At 41.8% G+C, this 23,184-nt stretch overlaps 1 protein-coding gene across 2 annotated transcripts in view; it reads left to right on the top strand.

Annotated features, from left to right (window-relative positions):
* Positions 1–23,184, top strand: part of CHST11 (carbohydrate sulfotransferase 11) — a 240,620-nt gene that overhangs the window by 97,396 nt on the left and 120,040 nt on the right. For both annotated transcript variants that reach the window (XM_034778446.1, XM_034778439.1), the window contains exon 2: positions 16,060–16,145. In XM_034778446.1, coding sequence (XP_034634337.1) covers positions 16,060–16,145 — 86 coding nt within the window. The remainder of the gene's footprint in view (positions 1–16,059; positions 16,146–23,184) is intronic.

Raw genomic sequence — 23,184 nt, 5'->3', positions numbered from 1 at the left:
ACAAAGAAACAAAAATTGGCTTGTGCTAGCTTGCATTGAGCAAGTGGAGACAAACTATAAGGAGCAGAAAGAGAATTTTAATTTATACTTATAATATACCAGCAATACTCTGACTGCAAATTTGGATAATTTTGTGTGTCTCTGTCTATCTATAATCTATAGATGAGAGCTATCTGGAAAATAGTTTTTCCCTCCCATGAAAAATATAGAATCCTTGAAAAAACTTTTATCCTGAATAGGTACAAAAGGTCAAAAAGTTGACTTGTTTTGGGAAAACAGAAAGAGACATTTTCAGTCTGCTTCCGTGCTGCCTTATACCCCAAGGATACAGCCTCCACGGGAGTTGGGGAGGTTAGTGGGTGAGTGGGCAGGAAAGCAGGCAGTTTTCTTTTTGTGGAAGTTTAAATGAAATTGACATGTTCCCACAGAACCTGTTGATTTCAATGAATTGGTGTTTACCAGGGAAAACTTATGACCTGCTCTAATATAGGTTACATCCAAAAAACTACATTAGAAAAACATTGTGGCAAAGTCAAGCACTCAATAGTTAGTAAATGTCCAAATTAAGGTAGGGTGTGTGTCTGCTCTGGTGCAATAGATCCTTCTGTCCCTGTGCCCTAGACCAGGGGTTCTCAAACTTCATTACACTGCGACCCCCTTCAGACAACAAAAATTGCTACATGACCCCAGGCGGGGGGTGGGGGGGCAAAGCCGAAGCCCAAGGGCTTCAGCCCCAGGCGGGGGGCCTGTATCCTGAGCCCCGCCATCCAGGGCTGAAGCTCAAGGGCTTGGGCTTTGGCTTTGGATGATGGGGCTCACACTCAGGCTTCAGCCCTGGGTAGTGGAGCTTGGGGGGCTTCAGCCCTGTCCCCAGCAAGTCTAACATCAGCCTTGGCGACCCGTTTAAAAAGGGGTCAGGACCCACTTTGGGGTCCCAACCTACAGTTTGAGAGCCACTACCGTAGTCTGTGTCTGTCCCATTCTGCTCCCTGCCCATGTCCTCTATTTCTATCCACCTCCTCCCTCTTTCTGTGCTCCTTCCATTCCTCCACTTCAGCTCCTACCTCCTTCTCACTCTGCTTGTATCCATCCCTCTCCCTCCAATCTGGTGCAGTCCCCTTCCACTTCTATCCACCACCCATCACTTGGCTCTAGGTTCCCTCTCTACCTGTTTTCCCACTCCTACCCCCATTTCTGACCCCTTAGCATTCAAGTGAGGCTGTTTCCTCCTTCCCCTTCCACACTGCCAGGATGCCAGCAGGGGGAGCTCTGACAATCTCCCTATTCTTAGTTCCCTGATGGCCAGGAGGAGCAATTACAGGGAAAGTACTTCTCTGCCCTTCAAGTCTTGGGCTGGAGCATGCTCATTTGCTCTATGGCGTTGCTGCATGTGTAGTCCAGGTGGCCCATAGGAGCAGTGAGGATATGGAGCATGCTCAGTGCAGACAGAATCTCTGGAGAATTTAGCTGCCAAACTCTCACAAACAAACTAATTGTGTGCAAATTGAGACCTTTTGAGGCCTGTAACTAGTCCAAATTTGACCGTTTCTTTATGATGACAGCAAAAGACACATCCTTGACACCAGAGCACTTCCCCTGCAGAGTTTCAAATCCTTGCTCCACAGAATGGGGACATTAGGGCTTCTGAACAAACCAGTTGAATCTTTAAAAAAAAAATGGGCAAAACATTTTTTTCCCTAAGCTCATTCTTGAAAATGGCTAAGCCATTTTAGCTCTACCCCCCACCCCATCCAAATAAATAAAGAAATAAATAAAATCAGCCCAAGGCAGACACATGGCATGGAAAATCTTCAGCCTGAACAATGGAAGTTTGGCAAAATAAAAAGCAACTGCAAACAGGTCTTACAACAGGAAGTATTAGGCAACCTTAATAGCATTACCATCCCTGCCTATATATATATATATATAGAGAGAGAGAGAGAGAGAGAGCGAGAGAGAGAGAGAGAGAGAGAGCGCTAGCTAGCTAGCTAGCTTCCCAATAGGGGGCTTTATAGGATGATAGTATGCTTATGTACAGGATAACCGTTAGGAACTTAGAGAACTCTCTTACCAGTCAGTCCTGAAAGTAGAGGACTGTATGTGTGGAGGAAGGAATAAAGCCTGAATGGTGTGTGTGTGAGAGAGAGAATAGCTTTCTCCCAGCATGAAGAGCTGAGTCTCTCCTGGGATGTTCCTGTGCTTCAGATTTATGGATGTTTTGATGAGCCTGTAAAGAAATTCCTTACAGATGAATGATCAAAAATTACTGGAAAACTTCCTCAAGCGTCATTGTTCATTTAGGCAACAAATGCTGTGTTAATTTACGCCACATGCAAAGCTGCATAATTTGACCCACAGAAATGAACTTTCCCACTGTGCCTAAATAAATCTACCCCCATGCAAATCTTAGAACTACCAACACAGGATAAAATGCAAATTTAGAAAAGCAGCTAGGGTGAAAAGCAATTAAACAATGCTTTGCTCTTTGGAAAGTGGTCAGAATGTTTGCAATTGGTGATAATTGCTCAGAACTGGCACTCAAGGCTAATAGGTCTATAAGACTCAGATCCTCAAAGGTATTTAGGCAGCTATTTCCTATTGATTTCAATGGCAGTTAGGTAGTTAAATACCTTTGAGAATTGGGGCCTACTTGACTTACTTGCTGAGTGACCTTAGGCAAGTCTCTTAACCTCTTTGCCATAGTTTCCCCATCTATAAATTGGAGTTAATAAATGTCTCTCATATACAGGTGTTGCAAATCAAAATTAATGACTCTGCTACTTATACCAAATATAACTATTTCACCAGTACCTTTTACTCCCTTTTCTTCCTTCATTTCTGTTGTCTTTTGTCATACACTAAGATAGTAAACTCTTTGGATTATCTCTTTTGTTATATGGCTGCACAGTGTCTAACACAAGGGGGCTTGGTCCCTAATTGGGGCCTCTAGGCACTGTTGCAATACATATAATAATAAATAACGTTGGCAGTGTTTTGATATATTTTTGCCCCCCATTCTTACAGTGAGTAGTACCTTACTTCCTGGGTGGTAAATCACTGCTCGTTGTGAGTAAGGATGGCAGAGTCTGTCTCTCTATAAATGCAGATTGAAAGTATAAACTCACTGTATGCCTATAACACTTTTATATGCACTGCATAAAATAAAAAATGCTTTGCTCTACAAATAGGTCTCTCAAGCCCCAAGAAGCAACTACAGTACTGCCTTAAAAAAATAAAACAGGCTAGACAGGCATTTAATCATAAATACCAGCACCTATATTTTCCAGACGAAGGACCAATATTTTTGACTAAAATCGTTGATTGAATGTAACAAATCACGAAGACCAAGATTTTATTGTTAATAAATCTTAGCAAATTGCTGCTAAATTATGAAGTGCTCAAATTCATTGTGGGGAAAAACAATACAAAGCTATGTTACTTAAACATTAGATTTATGTACAGTAGCAATACTTAATGCATTCAGTCACAATGCTTGAGATTCCTATTACAAAATAAACACTTAAAAAATGTTCAGCATCCTTTACATCATGTATTTGTAAATGGGCCCTGGGAAGTTAACAAAGCCTGAAATGAAGGTGGTCTTTGTATTGGTTAGCTTCTGACTTTCTTACTGGTAAGTTTCAGAAAATTCTTTGCAGTTGGCTACCAACCAACTAGAATGAAATCTTACAGAACAGTTGGACATGTTTAGTGAATTATTAGGAAATACTTGTGTTTTGCTGCAGCAGAGAGCCAGTTACTAATGGCACGTTTGTTCAGCATGATTTTAAATGTTAATTTGAGAGACAGACGATATCTACAGAACTGTCTAAAATGCAGTATATTCAGCCCTTGAGGCTCTAACAAACTTTCTGGGAAAATTTCAGTTCCTGTGAGACTTCTTTTCAAACATTTTGAGTTTCAGCTGTGTAGTTTCAAATGTCATGGGTTTTATGCATGCAGAGCACGGCAGGATTGAGCCCCATTGCTAGGGTTGCCAACTGTCTAACTGCACAAAACCAAACACTCCTGCCCTGCCCCTTCTGAGGCCCTGTCCCCCTCACTCCATCACTTGCTCTCCCCTACCCTCACTCAGTTTCACTGGGCTGGGGCAGGGAGCTGGGATGCAGGAGGGGGTGAGGGCTCCAGCTGGGGGTATGGGCTCTGGGGTGGGGTCAGAAATGAGGGGTTCAGGGTGTGGGAGGGGGCTCCAGGATGGGGCAAGGGGTTGGGGTGTTGGAGGGGGAGCAGGCTCTGGGAGGGCATTAGGGTGCGGGAGGAGGTTCCGATCTGGGGCGGGAGTTCGGGCTGCGGCTGGGCAGCACTTACCTCGGTCAGCTCCTGGTTGGCAGCACAATGGGGCTAAGGCAAGCTCCCTGCCTGCCCTGGCTCCACGTTGCTCCAGGAAGTGACCACTATGTCTGGCCCCTAGATGGAGGCGTGGCCAGGCAGCTCTGCACGCAGGTGCCACCCCCGCAGCTCCCATTGGCCGTGGTTCCTGGCCAATGGGAGCTGAGGAGGTGGCGCTTGGGGTGGGGACTGTACGTGGAGCTTCCCTGATCGTGCCTAGAGGCCACACAGACATGTCGGTCGCTTCCGTGAGCTGTGCATAGCCAGGGCAGGCAGGGAGCCTGCCTTAGCCCTGCTGTGCTGCCGACCAGACTTTTAATGGCCTGGTCAGCTATGTTGACTGCAGCCGCCAGTGTCCCTTTTCGACCGGGAATTCCAGTCGAAAACCAGATGCCTGGCAACCCTACCCATCACTTTGTGTACACTGGGAAGCTAAATGGATGGCCCTTGAATCTGTATTGAAAACAGTTAATGTAGACCCAACAGCAGAGTTGTCAATACCATTTCCAAGAGAGAGACTGAGACTTGTGGAAGTTGTGGGTGGTCAGCATCTAAGAATCTGTCTACTTATTAGTATTAGTATTATTTATATTACAATAGAGCCTGGGAGCCCTAATCATGGACCAGGACCTCATTGTGCAAGGCGCTGTACAGTAGGTGAATGTGGGTTTCAGTGCCTTGTTTTAGCCATCCAAGCTTGAAAACTTTGTCCTGGCTTGCTCAAGGTTACAGTGGACACCTGTGGCAGAACTTGGAATAGAAACCAGCTTCATGCCTTAACCACAAGAGCATCCTTCCTTCCTGACCCATCTGTGCTGGGCTATTATTGGTTTGTTTGTTTGTTTTTTGTTTGTTTGTTTGTTTTTAGTGTTTAACCTGTGAGTAATGAATAAATGTAGATTGTGCTGCTGAAAATTTCAGTCACTTTCTTGACCTTGTACCATTTTAATGCTCCTGGTTAGTGTAGCCCAAGTTGGGAATAACAAACTGAGCACCTGGACTGGTAGAAATCCAGTAATCCAGATAGTTGATCACCAGGGCTAAAGTGCTAACCTACCGTCTCTTCAATGACTGTTCCATAGAATGACATTAACACTGACCATGAAGAAGATGGACTAAGGCAGTCACGATAGCTGGGAAGAGAACCTACTTTCTACTAAATAGAGAAGTGCTGATAACTTTCAGTATTTGTAGAGAATTCAATTCAGTAAAGAAATCCTTCAAATTGTCCTACCTTGATTATTTTCCTATAAAACTGACAGTAGGACCTGATCCAAAGCCTCTTAAAATCAATTGAAAGACTCCCATTGTCTTCAATGGGCTTTGAATCAGACTGAATAATCACTTATTTGCTGTTCATTCAAATTTGTGTTGAGGATGCATTTTTCCCACACTAGATTTAATATTTTTCCTTCACAAGATGAAGTAACTTGTATTCAACACAGATTTAATAAGTGAATGAATTATGGATATCAGTTTAAGCAATGCTGTATTAGGATATTTTGTCATTGTACTTTGAACCAATTTAATGAAAAATTAAAAATTAATATTTTGTAAGAACTTTTTTCAAATGTTTGTAATATGAGATACAGTTAATTTAAGAAACCGCCAATAGTGATAACTTCCTTACATTTGTTTTGCTTTACGTTGCAAACAGGGAGTAATTAGAATAGTGCAAACAATGTAAATTAAACATTACTTAGTAGAAAAAAGTCACTAGATAGTAGTGTGAGAATTGGTACTCCACAGAAGTCTTGAGAACGCCAACATTTGACATTTACAATATTTATATAATGGGGGCAACATAAGTGGCTTCTGAATGCAGGAGCACACTATTTGAAATGTCATTTGCTCATTTCTCTAACTACAATGGTAGAAACAATAATGATCTTTTTCACTTATTTTGCCATGGTATCCTTCTATCACCTGAACTGCAAAAGGCTTTTGACAAATACACATCATTATTTTCACCCATCTTTCTGACATTTCACAAGGAGATAGACTTTTAATTTTATTTTTAAGATGCTTGTTATTCCATTTCCTTTCATCATTTTTCTTTTCATTTCTAGCTTTCCTTTCTCTCGTTTTGTTTGTCATTCCAGTTACTGGCATAGGTAGGATTAGAACTCAGGAGTTCTGGGCTTCCATCTTATAGGCCATGTAGTCGCTCTGGAAAGGCACCACCTGCCATTTCTGATTCTGCTAGCTTTTCTAAAATGTATAAGTGTGAATTTTGGAGTTGATATGGCTTTTTGTTTTATTTCCACATCATTTGTATTGTGGAAGTGCTTAGTGGGGGTCCCATGAAGTGCTTACAGTCTAAGTAGTTTCATATGCTTCAGTGTGAATAATTTTCAGTTTCCCAAAATTTCTGAAGAGTGCATGAAGCAAAGAAAAGAAGTACTTCACCCAAGTATCTGCCAATTTTCTCCCTATGTTCATCTAACCATTCTTGAGTTCAGATGTTTCGGAGCTATTTGAACATTGGATATGTGACGGGCTGGATCACAGAAACCCCCTTGGGAACTGCCAACTGATGTGCCCCTACTTCTGCCCCTGCTTTCCCTGCCAGCTTGGGACTTCAGCACCCTGTCTTGTTGAGCCAGACACACCAGTCTGCTCCAATACAGACCCAGAGTCTGAACCACATGCCCCAAAGCTGCAGACTTAACTGAAAGCAACTTAAGAAGTGTTCCTGTCTTTAACACTCAGATGCCCGACTCCCAATGGGGTCCAAACCCCAAATAAATCTGTTTTACCCTGTATAAAGCTTATACAGGGTAAACTCATAAATTGTTTGCCCTCTATAACTCTGATAGAGAGATATGCACAGCTGTTTGCCCCCTCACCCCCAGGTATTAATACATACTCTGGGTTAATTAATAGGTAAAAAGTGATTTTATTAAATACAGAAAGTAGGATAAGTGGTTCCAAGTAGTAACAGACAGAACAAAGTGAATTACCAAGTAAAATAAAATAAAACAAAACACGCAAATCTAAGCCTAATACAGTAATAAAACTGAATACAGATAAAATCTCACCCTCAGAGATGTTTCAATAAGTTTATTTTACAGACTGGACGCATTCCTAGTCTGGGCCCAATCCTTTCCCATGGTACAGCCCTTATTCCAGCTGAGGTGGTAGCTAGGGGATTTCTCATGATGGCTGCCCCATTGTTCTGTACCACCCACTTATATATCTTTTGCATTAGTGGGAATCCTCTGTCCCTCTCTGGGTTCCCACCCCTCCTTCTCAATGGAAATGCACCAGCTTAAAGATGGATTCCAGTTAAGGTGACATAATCACATGTCACTGTAAGACTTCATTACCCACTTGCCAGCTCACATGTATACAGGAAGACTTACAAGTAAAACAGAGCCATCTACAGACAATTGTCCTGGTTAATGGGAGCCATCAAGATTCCAAACCACCATTAATGGCCCACACATTGCATAATTACAATAGGCCCTCAGAGTTATATTTCATATTTCTAGTTTCAGATACAAGAATGATACATTCATACAAATAGGATGAACACATTCAGTAGATATAATCTTTGTAATGCTATGTTACAAGAGACCTTTTGCATGAAGCATATTTTAGTTACATTATATTCACACCCATCAGCATACTTTCATAACATCATATAGAGTGCAATGTCACAGGATACATCTTGGAGGTGACACAGCTAGGTTCCCACCAAATGTACTACCTGGAGCGCTTTTAGCACCCTCTTCTGAGAGCTGATCGTGTGGCCTAGTAATTTGGAAGCAAAGTAAATTGCCACCCTCATAACTTGAGGAGGAGACTGGCTGGTAAAAACATTAATTATAGGATTGTAGAAGCAAGTCCAAGGACCACAGCTGGCTTGGCATGTGAACCATGGGTATATCAAAGCTTCGAATCTTCTCCCTAACTCGGTCTTCCAACGTGTGTGTTTTTATTTGAGGGATGTAAATTTTAATTGCCAGTCGTTTTGGCAGAACCTTGCTACGTTACATATCTGCATGCTTTTTGCATAGATCCTAGAGAATGCTGGTATGCTGAGGAGCTCGCGCTCTCTCTCTGTGTGTGTGTATGTATATATATATATCTGAGATCAAATCGCTGCTTTTAACACCAACATGTCTGGATATATTTTCCTAGAAGCTATCAATGAATTCTCCTAGTCTGAAATAAAAGTAGACACTATATATGGGTCATTATTGTACTGGTGCTCTCTCAACTCAGAGGTAAGATTTGTTTATAAGAAGATAAGAACTGCCACAGTGGTCAGAGCAATGGTCTGTCTAGCCCAGTATCCTGTCTCTGACAGTGGCCAGTACCTGAGCTTCAGGGGGAGTGTACAAAACAGGGTAGTTGGAGTTATCCACTCTCTCAGCCTCTGGCAGTCAAAGGTTTAGTGTCGCCCCAAACATGGGGTTGCGTCCCTGACCATCTTGGCTAATAGTCATTGATGGACCTGTCCTCCATTAACTTATCTAGTTCTGTTTTGAACCCACTTATACTTTTGGCCATCACAACACCCCATGGGAACAAGTTTCAAAGGTTAATTGTGCATTGTGTGGGGGGAAAAGTACTTCCTCTTGCTTGGGTTAAACCTGCTGCCTGTTCATTTCATTGGGTGACCTCTGGTTTTAGTATTCTGGGAAAGGGTAAATAATACTTCTCTATTCACTTTTTCCATGCCAGTCATGTTTTTGTAGACCTCGATCATATTCCCCCCTTACTCATCTCTCTAAGATGACCAGTCCCAATCTTTTTAATCTCGCCTCGTGTGGAAGCCATTCCAGATTCTTGATCAATCCTTGTTGCCCTTCTCTGAACCTTTTCCAGTTCCACAGTATCCTTTTTGGATGGGGCAACCAGAACAGGGCACAGTATTCAAGGTGTGAGCACATCAGGGATTTGTATATTGGCATTATGATATTTTCTGTCTTATTGTCTATCCCTTTCCTAATGGTTCCTGACATTCTGTTTGCTTTTTTGACCGATGCTGCACAATGAGCAGAAGTTTTCAGAGAAGTCTCCACAATGATTCCAAGATCTCTTTGAGTGGTTACAGCTAATTTAGAAGCCATCATTATATATGTGTAGTTAGAATGATGTTTTCCAATTTGCATTACTTTGCACTTACCCATGCTAAATTTCATCAGTCATGTTGTCCAACCAGTTTTGTTAAGATCTCTTTGTAACTCTTCACAGTCAGCTTTGGACTTAACTATCTTGAGAATTTTGTATCAGCAAACTTTGCCACCTCACTGTTTACCCTCTTTTCCAGATTATTTGAGACTATGTTGAACAGCGCTGTCCCTGTACAGATCACTGGGGGACCCTGCTATTTATCTCTTTCCATTGCAAAAACTGACCATTTATTCCTACCCTTTTTTTGCTATCTTTTAACCAATTACTCATCCATGAGAGGACCTTCCCTCTTGTCTCATGACTGTTTACTTTGCTTAAGAGTCTTTGATATCGGACTTTGTCAAAGGCTTTCTGAATGATCAAGTACACTATCTCATCTGGATCACCCTTGGCCAGATGCTTGTTGATACCCTCAATCACTTCTAATAGATTGGTGAGGCATGATTTCCCTTTACAAAAGCCATGCTGTCTCCTTCCCAACAAATGGTGTTAATCTAGGTGACTGATTCTGTTTTTTACTATAGTTTCAACCGATTTGCCTGGAACTGAATGGTGTGGAGATAGTGAAAAGGGAAGTGGTTTTTATTGCTTCACATAACACAAGAACCAAGAGTTATTCAATTAAATTAATAGGCAGCATGTTTAAAACAAACATAAGGAAATACTTCTTCACACAATGCATAGTCAACCCGTGGAACTCATTGCCAGTGGATGTTGTGAAGTCCAAAAGTACAACTAGGTTCAAAAAAGAATTAGATAAGTTCATGAAAGATTTGTCCATCAGTGGCTATTAGACAAGATGGTCATGGATGTAATCCCATGCTCTGGTGTCCCTAAATCTCAGACTGCCAGAAGCTGGGACTGGATGACAAGGGGATGTATCATTTGATAATAACCATGTTCTGTTCAGGGCCTCTGAAGCATCTGGCACCAGCCACTGTCAGAAGACAGGATACTGGGTTAGATGGACCATTGGTCTGACCCAATATGGTCATTCTTAAGTTTTTGTTCTTATGAACCAATTCATAAAATGTGTACGAAGAGTTGAATTTCCGCAACGCTTTGGTTCTGAGGTTTAGTTGGGACCCATTTGTAATGAGGCCCCTAAACAGCAAAGCACATGCTTAAGTCTCGTTAACTTCAGTGAGTTTTGAACATGCGCATGAGGGTGTTGCTGAATAGAGATGGATTTAAGCATATATTTAAGTTAAGCATATGCTTTGCAGATTTGGGGCTAAACTGATAAAATTACAAACTTATGAACAAGTGCATTAGCTTGCCTGGTGCTTGATGTTCAACAGTGCTTTCTTTAATGTAATATACTGGACAAAATAATGCTGCTTTTTGTGCAGAAGGGGCAAGTGGAAATTTGTTTTGAGGATTTATTGTTAAATTATCTTGTGGCTCATTAATACAAGGATGAAAGGGAAGACAATGTTAGTGCAATACACCATTGGGATAAAAATCATGAGTAAGCCATGTGCTGCATACACTATAGTGTAAAATGTTTAATTGTCTTTGGTTAGTATTTTTTATGGCAGTTGGCAGGTTTTTTGTTTTCATCTGGTGATTTATTAGAGCACTGTAAGATAACAGTTCTACAGAAACTGCTTTTGCTTGTTAATCAGAGCTTCCAGCTGTAACTAATGCAGTTTATAGAAAGATATCTAGTAAATCAACAAAACACCTGATAAAGATTAAGGGCCTTATTTTCATTTACAGGAAGGCCTCTTTACACTACTGCGACTGTAAAGGGGTCTTAAAATTGGTGTAACAGAAATGTAAACCCAATTTAAGTGCCCTTTGCACTGCCAGAGCTGTGTAAAGAGGCCATAGTATAAATGAGAATAGGCCTGAAGAGATTGACACACGTCATAAGAAATGTTGCCTCAAGGAAATTATAATGTTATACACAGTAGTAGATATGTGTATTTGATCATGTTGTGCCAACTATAGCAGGGATGAACTTGGCCTTTAATAGATGGGGTGATTGCTTTGGGAGAGAATAGGTAAACTTGGGGTAAACCATGTTTGTATTTCCAATTTCTTGTTGTGCTTTTGGTACAAATACACCTCTTGTGGAAAAAGAAACATTTTTAAATATATTTGTAGCTATAAGAGCATCTCCCATTTTGCCACTGTCCAAATGGGACAAAATGTGTGACAAAGACCTAAACTAAGAGGGTACTGTCACACTTCAGGGGTGCAATCCCGACCAAGGCCATTGAACTTTCAGATATAATCCGACAGACAGCCATTTTGGCTTGCCTTCTAGGGGGAGACTCCCTTCTGCGCTGCTGAGCAGCCCTTTATATATGGCCCTCGCTGGCCCTGATTGGCTGCTCCAGCAAGCCTTCCCCCTATTGGTGGGCTCAATAAGCCCTTTCCTGATTTATGAGTTCTGCGCAGCCTCTCTGGTGCTGCTTTTAACCCCTTCTTCTCCCTGTGTGGGGCAGCTGCCCCACCACAATCCATAATTCCTTATGTAGTGTTAATACATACAATTAACATTGATATAAAATATCATGTTTGTTATACTTTTATAATACAGGAATATTGTATACAATCAGATGATTCAGTTGCTCATCACTTGAGGTTCAGATCCCCTGTCTTTATAGCCTAGATAAAGTTTATCTTCCCTGCTGCAGTGTAGACACCAAACTGTCTCCCCCCATGCTTGTTAGCTTGATAGCTTTGTTGACCTGATATGTAAATAGACCTTTCTTTGTCTCTGCATGAGTCAGAGAAGCAAAACACATTCCTTTATCTAGGGCAGACCTGATTGCCAGTTCCCCCTGACACGCTGGTTTAAATACACTTTAGTCATAATTCCAGCATATATCCAGAACTCTTAATGCATACCCCATACACACATTGCACAATGATATTAATAATCAGGGAGTTATTAGTTTTCCAATTATATGTTAGATACAAATTTTAACATCAATGAATTGGGGTATATTGAACTGGTCAGGCCAGCGGAAACTCATTACGTGATACCAGTGAGCCTCTGGCATTAGGAGGCTCATAGGGTCACAGGGACATACAAAATTAATGTAGGAAACTTAAAATCCAGTGGGATTTCTTCTTCTGGTGTCAAGGACTCTTTCTATAAGATCAGTTTTGTCGTTCTTTAGTTCTGATGTCAATAATTTTCGACAAGAAAATTGAAAGGGGCACCAAATTGGAGGGGCATCACTTATTTTAGTCCCAAAGTAGCCTACCAAAGTTGGGAGGGACATGTCTACGAAAAGTATGTGTTCTGTTTTGGGTAAGGGAAATATTTTTTGAGGTGAATTGTTTATTCGGATGTGAAAGACCAATCCCAACCAGGTATTTCCATGGTGCGCACAAACAGATGTATATAATCCCGCTCAGCATAAGCACGTCCTGTTACTGAAACTGACAAACAGGGAGTTAAGCCCTGTGTTTAAGATGCCACGTTGCTGTGCTAATTCCTAAATCTTGGGTTAAAGACTTTATTGGGAAAATAAATCAATTAAATAATAGTGGGACTCACAAAATAAAGATTTAATGGTTTCAAATGGCTGAAGCCCCACTGGCATTTAGCTGTTGCTTGTGAGCAAAGTTTTTTGTGGTTGCTTGTATGCATCTGGGAATCAAATCTTGTATGATGTGTGAATAATTTTTTTAAGCTTTGACAGTTGCTGCTTCATATAAGGCGTTGCTGTGTTAAAATCTGCCTGTTAAGTGAACCAGGGAGGGCGACTTGTATGTGTTTTACTGTTAACCATAATTCATGGAAATGAAAAATGATATAGTAAATTAAGGAACAGCACACTGCACTTTTTTTCTGTCCAGTGCGAATGAACGGTTCGGAACAAGGAATCTGTGTCTCAGCTGCCGGTTAATCAAAATCTGATCACTTGGATACATTGAAACATTCCCTTCCCCTCTGCTCCTGTATTATAAATATAAATGAAAGTAGCTTAGGGAGGGTATGTGTGAAGGCTGTGCATTGTATTGGCTCTGTTTTGGGAAGAGGTCCTGGGCAGATGAGGGAGCTTAGCTGCAAAGTGATTTACAAAGGATTTGCTAAGCTGAGCTTCAGCACAGGGATTTTACTGGTCAGGGAGGGACGCTATAGTTATGACGACTGAAAAGAAAGGGGATGGTGGGGGAGGAAGGATACCAAAATGATGAAAGCAGCATAGTTTAAATGCTGCCATATTTGGCGGGGGAGAGGGAAAGATGTTTCCTTTTTAAATTTACATGCTGGGTGGCTTCCAGGCAACAGATTGGTTCTGTCTCTTCACTTCTCCTTCACCCAGCTATACCACAGAGGAGCAAGGATAGGATTTTCCCTCAAATGTTTGTGTACAGTGGGTCTGTGAATCTAGGCAAATCCATCATTCATGTTCGTGATACATCTAGGTTTCTTTGCAATTCAATGCCACGAAGTTTTACAAAAGCTGCTAGAAATGTTTATAATTTTTAATTTCATTAACAACTTTAAGGGGTTTTTAAACCTTCCCCTGCAGGGTATGCAATCCAAACATTGAAGCACTTTGCTAGTGCAAGAGAGCCAGAGAATTAAACTGAACAGACACTGGCTAAAAACAAAACTGAGACAGACCAATCTATTTTCAAAAGGCCAAACTGAAGGAAATGCAAATTACAAATAGAAGAAATGGTGAAAAGGCATATTCTAAAAATGCTTTCAGGGTTAATCATCTATGGTGTTATCACACAAGGGAATTTTGTTTTTAAAGATAACAATTTTAACTTACTTTGTAAAATAAACATAGCACAAAAATGTAGCAATTAAAATATTTAGCTGCATGACTAAAAGTGTCTGGAAGTTAGTCAGGTATTTAAATATGTAAATTAAAATTATAGCCTGTAGTAACATCCAATATTTTAATTGTGAAGACAAATCAAAACATGTAGCATGTTTTTGTTTACTAGACACGTACATCTGAATCTCATTACAAAACCCATAGTGTCTTTCTGTGTTCAGAGGAAAGGCAGCGTGTCACTTTATTAGATAATTACCTTTTAATTTTAAAATAAATACCAAGTGGACAAGGGAATCTATTTTCTTTCAAGACTGAAATTGGATGTTCTATGCCACCTCTATAGAGACTCTTCCATTGTTCATACTACTTGAAATATTAATTATGATTATGCATTAAGTACTAGCTCTACCTCCATTCACTGAAAAAATGCACCACTGTATTCTATAACTATTTCCCAAAGGCTGCAAAATAGTATTGTTGTAAGATGTGCTGGTTTGAGATGTTTCTGAAAGAAACTGTAGTCCTTTTATGTAAACGGTGTACATAACTATATTAATACTTTGTCTGACTCTAGTTAATGCTATTGGACTCCCAGGAGTCTCCTCTTCCAATTAAGGCACATTTTAATCTGATTTTTGCATGTACAGGATGCGGTCCCAATCCAACAATCAATTCCACATGGGTTGGAGCCTTATTGATATTGGGGTCTGCATGGGTGCAAGGGTCTGCCTGTGTATGCAGGGCTGCCCAGAGGATTCAGGGGGTCTGGGGCAAAGCGGGGGAGCTGCGGCGCTTGCACTCCCCCGGCGGCTGTCCGGGTCTTCGGCGGCATTTCGGCAGTGGGGGGCCCTTCAGTCGCTCCGTGCCTTCGGCGGCACTGAAGGGCCCCCCGCCGCTGAAATGCCACCAAAGACCCAGACCACCACCGGGCCAGGGCTCGCTGGGCCCCTGCGGGGCCTGGGGCAAATTGCCCCACTTGCCCCCCCGTCTGGGCAGCCCTGTGTGTATGTCTGCATGCAGGATCAGGGCCCAAGTTAAGAACCTTCCCTGGAAGTTCTTGTAGTACAGTACTAAAATGACTGCAATTAACTATAGTAAGAAACTCATCGATCAGACCTTTTGAAAACTTGCCTGTGTGCAACTGGACAAACATAGCATTATTGATTTGGGTTGTTTGACTGGCACAGTCCAGGAGAAGAGGTCAAGTAGTTGTATCTCTTATCTAAGATACAGTATTCGGTGCAAAAAGAAAAAAATTCCGATTGAGCCAGTGTTCATGTCACACATGCTACTGTCTGTGGTGGCAAGCAACTGAAGCCATAGGCCAAAAACTTCAAATCCAGGTGCTTAATGTTAGGAGATTATGCTAAATCCATCGTCGGGTATCTAACTGGAAATGGCCTGATTTTCAGACATGCTGGGCACAGTGAGTAATTTGGCCCTCTGGAAACAATGGGAGACAACAGGTGCTTATAATCAGGCTACTTTTGTTTAGGGGCCTAAATATGGTTTTAAGAGCCTAACTTTAGGCACCCCGGTATGAAAAATGTTGGTGACACTTTTATTTGCTGGGGAGGGAAAGGGATGAACCCCATTTTTGTGGCTCCAAGCCCAGAATATTCCAAATGTACTCTGCTCTTAAATCTTTGCTAGGGCAGGTTTAATGGATGTTTTAAGAAACACATTTCTGGAATTCCCTGGTATTTCTGGAAATCCCTCTCCTCAATATATGTATTCTGTGTTCTGTTTGTTTGTTTTAATTCAGCCTTTGTTAACCTGTATTAATTTCCATTTTATCCTATAGTAATACGTAGAAATCCATTTGGAATGGACATCTGTTGTCGGAAGGGGTCAAGAAGCCCGCTCCAGGAACTGTACAATCCCATCCAGGTGAGTGTATCAACTTTGCAGCCCATACAACAAACACAGCCTGTATTTACTTGCAGAGTTTTGGGTTTTTCTTCCCCATAGCATAATCATGTTCGTCCTTGGACCTGCACAGCTAAACCACAGCTTGAGCTAAAGGACTATGTCTCCTAGCTGGAAGCTGTAGCAGAGTTCTGTCCTCTGTAGATCAGGTGACAGTGGGTTACAATGGCACTGCTGTAAGACACTTTTGTTTTCGGGTTATAATGTGGATGGACTTCCAGCTAGCCCAGATGGCTTTCCAGTCAAAGGTGGTTGCAAGTATGCAGTCCAAACAAGCTGAATATTTTCCAGCGAGGCAGATCATGATATCACTGAATGCTACATTACACCATGATTAGTCCCACTGAAATCATTGAGGCTACCTGTGGGGGAAGGGACCACTCAATGTGAGTAAGGATATCCTGAGTTCTTCTCAATGTGATATCCAGAGCGAAAAAGCATCTCAATTTCAGGTCTCCAATTTCTGCTGCTGCTCACTTAGTCTCCATGTGGCTGCTGAATTGGCTTATTCAACCACAGCGCTTCCTGTTGGCAACTGGAGGAAGTGCTGCCATTGAGAGAAAATGGCAGCTGATTTTGAAATATACAGTATTTATTAAGGTTTAATAGCTGCCTAGTATATTTTTATACCCCAGTTAATACATTTTGTAAAACCGAGTTAGCTATTAAGGAAAGTGAGGTTAACTCATTAGATTTAACAAGGCAGTAAATGTTTTAAATACTTGTTGATTATGAAAGGAATCGCTATACAGTACACAAAATTAGTACCAAGTGATTTTAATACATTTATAAAGATTGTCAACAATCTAAAGATACAATATCTATTATGAAAAAGGAGTAAAGTGCAGGCATCCAATAATCTTGTATTTATTAGCATACATTAGTTTCCTAATTAAATCTCAATTCTACGTGTAGCAGAGACCACAAACTTACCAATTTTTGTAATAACACTTGATACAAGTGCTGTACAATCAATGTTGCTAAATTGAAAGTGCACTCTCCATAAGAACTAACATGCTGCAAAGGAAAAATAATAAACTCTTGAAAAGCTTTTAGAAAAGGGCCGTGGGGAGAAGAAAGTTTTTTGTCTATTGTGTCTGGGGTCTGCTGTGCATCAATTGAAATCTTCTGGCCATTTAATAGTCCCATTGCCAAAGGTCATCCCGTATGAAAAGAACAGAGGAATACCGCCTTGCAAATTTGGTGGACTACGGGTTTTCTAACCTTTGCAAGCAGTGAACCCAGCTGGCAGCTTCTAATGCTCCCCCCTTCCTTTCTGCGTCTTGACCAAGTATTCTGAAAAGCGTTAGAATTCTTTCCCAATCTCTCTTGTGGAGGGAGCCCAAAAAGTCAATGTTTGAATAAGTTCAGCATTTCTTGCAGCCAGTGTTGAACTAAGCAGATGACGTTCTTCACACACACAAAATTTCCATCAGTACATTGGCGTCTTCTGTTCTTAGCACGTAAAAAAGGCAGAATATTCCACTGCTTTTTGGACTGGATTTAAGTGCAGCACATGGTTCAAGAGTATTCCAGCGGACACTTTACTGTTAGCATGCAGACTGTATATATTTCAGGGAAATGATAGCAGCAAGAGACAATGGTTGGAGAGGGAGATATGAACAAGCTGATTTGGGGGTCTCCACTGAAATATTTCTTTTATTTCTTTGACCCTCCTCCCTCATTAAGTTACAGTTACATTCTTATCCATAAGAAGGAAAAAAAATCTCTCTACTGCCTGGAAGGTAGCAGGATAGGAAGCCAGATCATGGTTTGGAGCAGCGGTTCTCAAGCTGTGGGTCAGAATCCCCCAGGAGGTCCCCAAACCGTTGTCAGGGGAGTATGAGCGTACTCTTAGCCTTTCTCTCCAGTCCTCTGCTGATCAGTGACTTACAACATACAACTCAGAAGTCCTGATAATTGGAGGAATAGAAAGTTTTGGCCAAGGACAGCAGAATAAACCTCATTCTCTTATGAAAAATGCCATTGGATGTTTATTACTGTCCAGGCATATCATAAAGGATTGCAGGTGTTAAGGGCTCAGACAAAAGACGACACGCACATGCACACAAAGCCATGGGTTTAGATAGCATCATAATCCACGAGAGTGATATTCCCGTAGCTAATACAATCATGCCATTTTCAAGAAAGTTTTCTTGTTATACATTCGGCACAGAGATTGCCTTGTATTTGTAAAGCCTGATGGAGATGCATTGATTTACACCAGGTGGGGGTCTGGCCTGTAGTATCTGCTATACAAAAATATACCAATGTATTTGGTCTGCTCTTTTCTTTCTTCTTCTATGGAGTTGCTAGCAGATGCCGTGTTTTCTGGTGAATCTCTTGGTTTGATAAATGATTGTGAAAATAGTTTTACTTCACTTTTATCTTGCTGGTTCAAATCCAGAGGGGACCAAACTTTGTTGCTGTCTAATGGATTTCCAGTGGCCTACGCAAACCGAATTTAGAGGTTTCAGTCGAGTGCTCAGTGGATAGGTGCCCTCATCACAAAAGATTGCCACCCTAGTGGGCTGTAATTGGCATCCTTTGTTAATAGCTTCACAAGAGAAGTGTAAGATTTAATGGATAGAGAGAGAGTGAAATTCACCACTCAGTAGAAGGGCCAGCACAAAGTCCTTGCACCACTTAAGTCCCATTTACTTAAGTGGGTGCACAGCCTTGTACTGGCCCTACTGCACAATCCCACAGATAGGAACAGGCTTCTTGTCCCTACATATGGTCCCTCTGTGTCAGGTTTGAAGTATAATAGGAGGGCCATGTGTGGGAAGTCTGCCCTCCCTATGCTGTATGTATTCTGTGGATGGAGGACTTCATTTTGGGGGGCTTTCAGTGAAGGACTTTCACATGCACAAGTACCACATTAAGGCAATATAGTCAAACTTTAGATGAATTGACAAAATAGAATAGACTCATTCTGTCACATAGCTCCAAAGGGAAGAGGGAGAGGGGACTAATGATATTGCATACTCCTGGGGGAATTCTGCACCACTGCACAATGCAGAATTTGTGCAGAAATTAATGTTCTGCGCAGTGCTGCTGGTCACCACTAGAGGCTGCTGGACCCGGCAGAGCCCAGCTCATAAATAGAAGACATTGTCGGGGGGAGGGAAATGGAGCTGGTGGGTTCCGGGTACCTGCAGTTTCTGGAGCGTCCTGAAGGAAGGAGGTGGTGTGCAGGAAACTCCACATAAGCCTGGGATCCAGCATCAGGCTGTTTCTCCCTCTGGATCCCTGGGCTCTGGGAGGTAGGGGGTGTAAGTGTCTGGGCTGGGGGGCCCCATGGCTGGGCTCTGGGGTATAGGGTGTATGTGTGTCTGGCCCACCGGCTGGGCTCTGGTGGCGGGGGACAAAGAGGCAGAGAAACAGGAACTGGGTTATCATAGGGGTTTAACTCTACTCCTGGGGGAATTTTGTGTGTGTGTGTCTGTATTGTTACAGACATAGTTGCTGACTGGTATTTTGAAATAAATTACCAAAATAATTGAAACTGGCGTGATTAAGTAGTGTTATTTTGACAAATAAAATATGCAGAATTTTAAAATATTATGTGCAGAATTTAATTTTTTGGTGCAGAATTCCCCCAGGAGTAAGTTACTGTACTATGAGTGTGTCTGGGTGGGGGCGGAAACGTAGGCGTAACTGAAGGACTAAGAGCCTTGCATGAATGTGGCATAAACTCACTTCGTAGCTTGTTCTTTGTATTTCAAACCTCAGGACTTTAAAAACATGGGTAAACAAATATTTGCAAAGCATATTCTTAGAAAAATGCCACATGCCACAGTGTCTTGTAATTACATGACTTTGTGCAGCCCCAGTGCTCTAAAAATAACAGTTAATTGTGGATCAGCCCATTGAGCTCAAGTGACTGAAAGTTCAAAATGAGCCAACAACATATTTGGGCTTGAGCACATCAGTGGGCGACACTGATCTGTTCAGCCCAGTTGAAAACAGTACTAAATTGTGAGCAATTAATAGCTAAAATGGACAAAGTGTTAAATGAGGGGAAAATGTACGATAGGGCCCATAATCTTGCACTTCTGTGCAGGCAAAATTCATACTGAATTCTAAGGGAGTTTGGCCTGCATATAGTCTCATCCCGCTATCAGGCATTTATTCTTTATTTCTCAACTACAGATCATGATCAGGTCCTAGGATCATAGTTTCCATGCTTCAATTTCTAACCTTAGATCTCCTGACTTTCATTTGCGAATCATGTGTCTAGTTAACCATGGGTCAAACCTTCAGTGATTTTTGTTGTTGTTGTTTGTTTTCAAAAGAGGAGTCCATCCATTGAAGAGCTGGGCTGCTAGGAGGTTACGTTTTGGTGAGGCCTGAGCTGAGCTTCCCAACCATTAACCAAAGCTGGTGGAGCTATGCAGTGGTCCCAATGTGGACCCCATACTGCCTTGTGTCCTGAAATTTTATTGGACTACTGTTAGAGTAGCAATTTCTTTTCTTTTTGCTGTTCTTTTTATTACATCCTGCTAAATGGCTCAAAGAAAGCAAGCTGATGCTTTTGAGACCATACAGTGATTATGCAGCCTCACTTACCTCAGCCCTCAAGTGTTCCCTTTCTGGAGATGCTACATCATCAGGGCCAGCTTTAGGCCGATTCCCCGGAATCAGGCCCTGCGCTAAGAGGGCCCCGCGCCTTAGGCACCTTTTTAAATTTAAAATTTTTTTTACTCACCCAGCGGCGGTCCGCTCTGGGTCTTCGGCGGCATTTCAGCGGCAGGGGGTCCTTCAGTGCCGCCGCCAGACCGCCGCCGGGTATTCGAATCGGGCCCTGCAGGTCCTAAAGCAGTCCCTGTACATCATCACCCCTGGATCTGGCTCTCTGCATAGGATCAGTGTATGTCAACCCAGACCAGCCATAGTCACTTCCATCTGAGTTGATAATTTTCTGTTCTTCTCTGGCCCACCTACCACAAGGTGACTTCATGGGCACTCATACCTGTTGCTGGATGGATGATAGCTTAGTGATCTAAGCTTCATTTCTAGAATACCTAGTTGCCTTGAAACTACAGGTTCAGATCCCAGCAATGTCAATTCAGCTCATCATACTTCTGAGGCAGAGGCATTGGTTACCCTATGTAGTAACTTACTGTGTGTGGTAGAGTTTTGGATCTTAAAAAGTGGGGTTTGGAATCTGAAACCCCCCCCACAAAGTTCTTGGGATATTTGAAAGGTCTCTTGGTACTTTTGGTGAGAGGATGGAGTTGTGTCAGTGACCTCAGCCAAAATTTTTCCTCTCCTCACTTGGCTATGGTGTGCTGTGCACATGCTGGCTGCCATGTTCTACCCCCGGGGTAACTGTGTGTCAAATCTTATTATAAAAGCCCTGAGATTTGGTACTGTGCAAAGCAGAAGATTACAGAAGTTCCTCTGTGTGCTAAAAACCAAGAAATTAGGTGCTGAGCATCAATAGGTTCAAAGACAAATTGTTGTAAATATGCACATGCATTTGTTCTGTATAAGCTTTTATATGCCCAGCTTTTTACCAACAGTGCTAGTAAGTAGAATCACAACGCGTGCCCTTAAGAAACAGGACAACCTCTTGCTTCTGTTTTTTACATGCAGATGAGCTCTTGCAAATAATTGTAACTTGGTGAAAGCAGCTCATAATAGCTATTGTTGATGGAGAACATATAAAAATTCAACTAGGGGCAAGAATGGGAAGCTAGTAAAAACAGATGCATACTATGCCAAACGCTGGTCGCTTAATCCTATCGCTACGGACCATGAGGTAAATGATAGCAGTACATCTAATTATCCTATGCTGAAATAGCAGATGTCCACCGATGAAAGAATAATTAATTGATTTACTCCAAGGATGACTCCTTATGCAAATATATTACTTACTGTCATGCTTGCAAGTAGTAGAAAACAGCTGGCTGGCAATGAAATACTGTGTTAACCTTAGCAAAAGCATAACACTAGTGAGAATACTTTATTATTAATTACAGATTACAAATAGGAGCTCATTTTAGAAGTTAGGGAAATCACTTGGGGGTGTGTGTAATGGGGTGGCACTCACCTCTTGCAAGCACCTCCCCTTGGCAGAGCTTGTGTGCCTGCCCTTTCTCTCTGCCTTGCAGTGAGAATTCAGCACTTCAGCCCTCCGTCCGAGTCTCTCTCAGTCCGCTTGTGAAATAAAAAGCAAACTCCTTCCGGTGCTACAAGTCCAACAGGGGCCTCTTTCAGTGCCCTCTGAAACATCTCTTTATCTGCAGCCCTATCCCTGGGCTCGCTCCTCTATCAGTCCCAACTATACATATAAAATGATTGATAACAGCTAATTTAGACCCTATCAAGAAAGAGATCTTGGAGTCATTGTGGATAATTCTTTGAAAACATCTGCTCAAGGAATGTTAGGAACCCTTAAAGGGATAGATAATAAAACTGTAAATATCATAATACCACTATATAAATCCATGGTATGCCCACATCTTGAATATTGCATGTAGTTCTGGTCACCCCTTCTCAAAAAAGATATATTAGAAGTGGAAAAGATACAGAGAAGGGCAACAAAAATGATTACGGGTGTGGAACAGCTTCCATGTGAGGAGAGATTAAAAAGACTGGAACTGTTCATCTTGGGAAAGAGACGACTAAGAGAGGATCTGATACAGGTCTATAAAATCATGAATGGTGTGGAGAAAGTGAATAAGGAAGTGAAAACACAAGAACAGGAATCACACAATGAAATTAATAGGCAACAGGTTTAAAACAAACAAAAGGAAATACTTCACACAATGCAGAGTCAGCCTGTGGAACTCCTTGCCAAGATGCTAACAGTTCAAAAAAGAACTAGATAAGTTCATGGAGGATAGGTCCATCAATGGCTATTGGACAAGATGGTCAGTGATGCAACCCTGTGCCCTGGGTGTCCCTAAGCCTCTGACTGCTAGATGCTGGTACTGGATGACAGGGGATGGATCACTTGATAATTGCCCTGTTCTGTTCATTCCCTCTGAAG

The sequence above is a fragment of the Trachemys scripta genome, chromosome 1 (assembly GCF_013100865.1).
Source record: "Trachemys scripta elegans isolate TJP31775 chromosome 1, CAS_Tse_1.0, whole genome shotgun sequence".
In the NCBI taxonomy this organism is placed as follows: domain Eukaryota; kingdom Metazoa; phylum Chordata; order Testudines; family Emydidae; genus Trachemys; species Trachemys scripta.
This window is presented reverse-complemented; position numbering and strand designations above follow the sequence as displayed.